At 39.4% G+C, this 4,964-nt stretch overlaps 1 protein-coding gene across 1 annotated transcript; it reads right to left on the bottom strand.

The window, feature by feature from the left end:
* Nucleotides 1-2,678: 2,678 nt before the first annotated feature.
* Nucleotides 2,679-4,379, bottom strand: LOC101274589 (antizyme inhibitor 1-like). The gene is given in 2 exon segments (XM_033428215.2): nucleotides 2,679-3,521; nucleotides 3,523-4,379. Coding segments are annotated over 2 exon segments (1,215 nt in total). The 5' UTR covers nucleotides 4,032-4,379; the 3' UTR covers nucleotides 2,679-2,815.
* Between the last annotated feature and the right edge of the window lie 585 nt (nucleotides 4,380-4,964).

The following is a 4,964-nucleotide window of genomic DNA, read 5'->3' on the forward strand; positions in this document are numbered from 1 at the left end:
CAACCACTGTGCCACCAGGGAAGCCCAAACTTTTTATTTTTAAGAAGGAATAAAAACATTTTATCTGTGTATTAAGAATCACACACAAGTTACCTTTACAGTTCAATTTACTATATAGAAATCATTTGGGTTTTATAGTTTCAGTTAAATTCTGAACTGAGATTACAATATTGTTTTTTTAAAAAAAAAAGTTGTTACATTAATTCAGTATTTTAAGCATACCAAATTGAAATACATAAGTTCAAACTTCAGATTTATGGCAGTCTTCAAATACAACGCAGATATTTCTTAAAGTTACCGTATCATTCACATGTCTTGCAACTCTGAGCTGTTATACACAGAATAGCTCTCCTATAAATATGGCAAAATCAACATGCCATGAAGCTCAAAGTTGTATAGTCAGGCCAATGACTCAAAGTTGTACCATCTCTTAAAAGATTTGGCATTTCTGAACCAAAAAGCACAACAAGTAAAGAAGGTTAGGAACAATTCCTCCTCCTTATTACAGTTAAAAAAAGTTGCATGGGGTTTCCCTGGTGGTGCAGTGGTTGAGAGTCCGCCTGCCGATGCAGGGGACACAGGTTCGTGCCCCGGTCTGGGAAGATCCCACATGCCGCAGAGCGGCTGGGCCTGTGAGCCATGGCCGCTGAGCCTGCACGTCCGGAGCCTGTGCTCCGCAACAGGAGAGGCCACAACAGTGAGAGGCCCGCTTACCACAAAAAAAAAAAAAAAAAAAAAAAAAAGTTGCATGGTAGCTTGGAATTTTGCATAAAACCCCACATTACACCTTGGAAAAGTCCAAGGGTAATTAGAACAACAGATTGGGGTCCTTTTTTTTTTAAATTAATAGAACCCACAAAATTCAAATGGGAATTAATCAAATCAAAAATATTAAGCACCTACTGGTTTAAGAGATTGAAATTTATTAGAGACTCATGACCAGTTTCCTTCTACCTTGAAATCAAGGTGTAAAAACCAACTATTAAGTGCATTCCAAACTTCTCCTATTAGCACAGGTAGAGTTTTCTGTCCATTGCCACCAAAGTGAAGTCACATTTCCTCTTGGTAGACAGAAATTCCACATCTGAACATAGAGTAAGTTAGGAGAAAATGACCCCTGTTGTTTATTACTATTGTGATTCTGAGATCTAGGATAACAAATATACTAGCAGTGAACAACGCAAATTCCTGGCAACAACTGTCAGGTTAGTGACTCTAACTCACTTCCCCCAATCACCATAAAATGTTAGTATGAAAAGAATTAAAACTACACTAAGCTGAACAAATAAGAAATAACAAGAAGCTAATAGCTAAAACAAAACAAACCCTAAGTTTGAAATCACTGCAACTGAGAAATTGAAAATAGGTGTGCTTCACCGCCCCCCACCTCACAATTTTCAATTTAAATAATATTCTGTGCAAAGGAGCATCAGGTTTCTGGATATAGATGTAGCCCTTCTTTAAGATTTAGTGAGCTGCAGAGTTTTCTGCAATTTTATTTCGCTCCCCCAAAGTTTATTCAAGGTACTTAACAGAATCTTCCATTTCAGCCAAAAGATATGTGATTCAAAGATTTACTAAGGTACTCTATGCACTCTATCTATACAGAAACAGCTATTAATTATTACAATTGGTTTATGCAGGATGAACATTTTCGGTGTTAAAATTGTTAAACATCATGCTTACTGCACATCAACTCTCCATAATGAATCTCAACTTCACAATGATTTACCAAACATTTTACTTAAATTACTAATTAAATAACTGAAAAATGTACTGAGCCAAACTAAACTTAAATGGGCTATAAAGGAAAATAACCTTCTAAACAGTCCATATACACATCTCTTTCGAAACTGCGTTTGCTAGCTAGCCCCTTTCCCAAGTTTTAGTCTGAAAAAACAGTAAAATCTACACAAAATTTTATTGCAATCATACAAGGGTAACATTAGGTCAAATACAACAAATACTATGATGCAATTTTACATGCATTAAACTACAGTTCAAAGCACAAATTTACACATTCTAAATACACTAAACATATCTAATGAAGTCACACTGGTCTTCCACTGACATTTGGTATATCTGGGTGAAAGATCTTAACTTTACAAGACTTTTTAACACGAATCCTTAGTATAAAAACTGTGTCCTTGTATGTAAACGTTTTAATGAGGAACCCAATTAATGGGCTTCCATCTCCACTAAGTCATCCTTTTTTTTTTTTTGCGGTACGCGGGCCTCTCACTGTTGTGGCCTCTCCCATTGCGGAGCACAGGCTCCGGACACGCAGGCTCAGCGGCCATGGCTCACGGGCCCAGCCGCTCCGCGGCATGTGGGATCTTCCCGGACTGGGGCACGAACCCGTGTCCCCTACATCAGCAGGCGGACTCTCAACCACTGCGCCACCAGGGAAGCCCAAAGTCATCCATTTTGTTGCATATTTTATTTTAAACGCTTAAGGGGTAGGGCAAACTGGTAAGTTTAAATGTGGATACATTCTCTTCATCTCAATTACCCCCAGTGAATTATAGATGAGAGCTAATTTTGTCTGGTCCCAAATAGCTATTACTAGTAGTTTTTGTTTCCAAGAGAATTAACCGAATAAGATTGTTCAAATTTTTTCCACACTGGAATGTAGACCGGACAAGCTTAACCTGCAACTTCAGATCTAAAAAAGCGTTAATGCCTGCTAAAGCTTCAGTGGAAAAGCTGTCTTCTTGGCTCAACTGAATGCAAGAAGGCACAAAGAAGAAGTTCTTCATCATTGTGTCTGAAGTAATTCCAGAATCTTGCATCTCATACCAATCACTATATGACATCATATAATAAATAGCTGGCCTCTGAAAATCATTAAAAGCAGATGGTTCGTGAAAGAATCTGCTCCCATGTTATCAAAGATAAGCCAATCTCCCACATTCAGCTCAGGAAGAAGACAGTTTTCCACAATTTGATCAAGCTCATCACAGGATGGACCCCAAAGGCTGCTTGTAAACAGAGGCTCATCTTCCTTGTATTTCTTGTGAACCTCTGGAATGGTATTTAAGTCCTCAGACAGTTTACTTGCAAAAGAACCATAAACACCGTCGTTCATATAATACATGAAGGTTGGTTCATCACTTCCGGTTTTTCCTACTCCAGAGGAAAACTTATTTTCAACAACTTTCTTTGCAATGATATTAACTGCAAGTGTAAATGCAGAAGACACATAGTAGCTTCCGGGTTCAGAAATTATCTTAGTGTCAGATCCTTCAGGAAAGTAGACATCCAACAAAGGGCTGATAACATGATTAACCTCTTCCAATCGAAATTCGGTTCCTGTGAAGCCAATGTCTAACATGTTCATTGCGAAGCCAAATTCTCCAGCCATATCAAATACACATCGAGCATCAGATAGAGCATGTACATATACTTGAGATTCTTTGCAAGCACTTGAAACATGAAATTTAACCCCAATAATTTGGACATCAAGTTCCTTAGCACATTCCAAAAGATGCCTACATTTCTTCAGGGTAGTGCCAAACTTTGTTACCCTCTTCACCTCCAATATTATCTTCTGTTGCGATATGTAGTAAGACCTTGGCATTTGGGTCATCATGTGCAATTGTCTTCAATTTGACTTCATTGCCACATGTCATGATATTCACTCCAACTTTTGCCACATACTTTATCTGAGACTCTTGCTTGCCAGGACTTATGTAAATGATGTTTTCTGGAGATACACCCAATTCTTGCACTAAAGCCATTTCAGTTTTACTGGAACAAGCAAATCCAGTTCCAAGAGCTGCCCAAATGTCAAGTACAGCTGGAGTGGAGTTGCACTTTACCATGTAGAATGGCTTTATCTGGGCCACTGTGTTCTGCCACTGACTGTGTTTCTTCACAATCTTTCCAAGATCTCCCCAAAAAAATGCATTTTTCCCTGTCAGGATATGTTCATAAACATAGTTATCAACAACATTTCCAAGGTTTGTTCCTTCATCCAACGGGCCAACGGAGTAGTTTGCATCGTCAATAAATCCTTTCATCTCAGCCATATTCCACAAAGCCGAAAGTCATAAACCAGGAAAAACAAGAGACGGGCCACCAAGCCTTACATCTGGGTCCTTAGAATATGCAACAAAATGGACAAGTTAGGAGATGGAACCCGCCTATCATCATCTAGCTTCCCAAGGTGGCTCAGCGTTGAAGTCGAACTGCTCTCTATACTGCACTTCTCCTAGGCCCTCTAGGTAGCTGTATACTTGGTCAGAAAGTTCGCCGTGAGATTACGGCCCAAAGAGTCGGGTAAAGCGTCTTCTCTTTTTAGGCGGAATTTTAAAAGAGGGATGTGGTTACCTTGAGCAGAAATACCCAAGGCCGCCTGGGCCATAGGTTTCGGGGACGACGTTGGGGAAAAAGCGCGGCACCGACACCAGCAGTGCAGCAGTGGTGGCGGCGGCCGAAGGAGAGAAACAGAACAACAGCGCGGGGAGAAGAAAGGCGAGCGAGGACTGGGTGCGGAGAGGATTCAGCTCGTCACACCGCAGAGCAGAGAGCGAGAAAGGATGAGAAAAGGCAGAGAAGGCGAAAAAACGAAACACTGCAACCGAGTGAAGAGCCACAGAGTGTGGGGAATACAAAACATTTTTGAGTAAATTAAAGTAGACCTAAATAATTGGAAAGATATCCGATATTCATAGATTGGAATTAACATCTTAAAAATACTATTTTTAAGATGTTAATTCTGCTTAAATTGATATGTAGATCCAGATTGGGATTCTGATGAAAATGCCAGCAGGCTCTCTTGCAGAACTTGAGAAGTTGACTTTAAAATTGATATGTAACTTCAGAGAAATTAAAATATCCAAAACAATTTTGAAAAAGAATTAGGTTGGAACACTTAAAGTAAGGGACTTCAAGACTCACTGTAAAGCTACAGTAATCAAGACTGTGGTTTGGATATAAGGATAATCATATAAACCAACAGA

This window comes from Orcinus orca, chromosome 1 (assembly GCF_937001465.1).
Source record: "Orcinus orca chromosome 1, mOrcOrc1.1, whole genome shotgun sequence".
In the NCBI taxonomy this organism is placed as follows: domain Eukaryota; kingdom Metazoa; phylum Chordata; class Mammalia; order Artiodactyla; family Delphinidae; genus Orcinus; species Orcinus orca.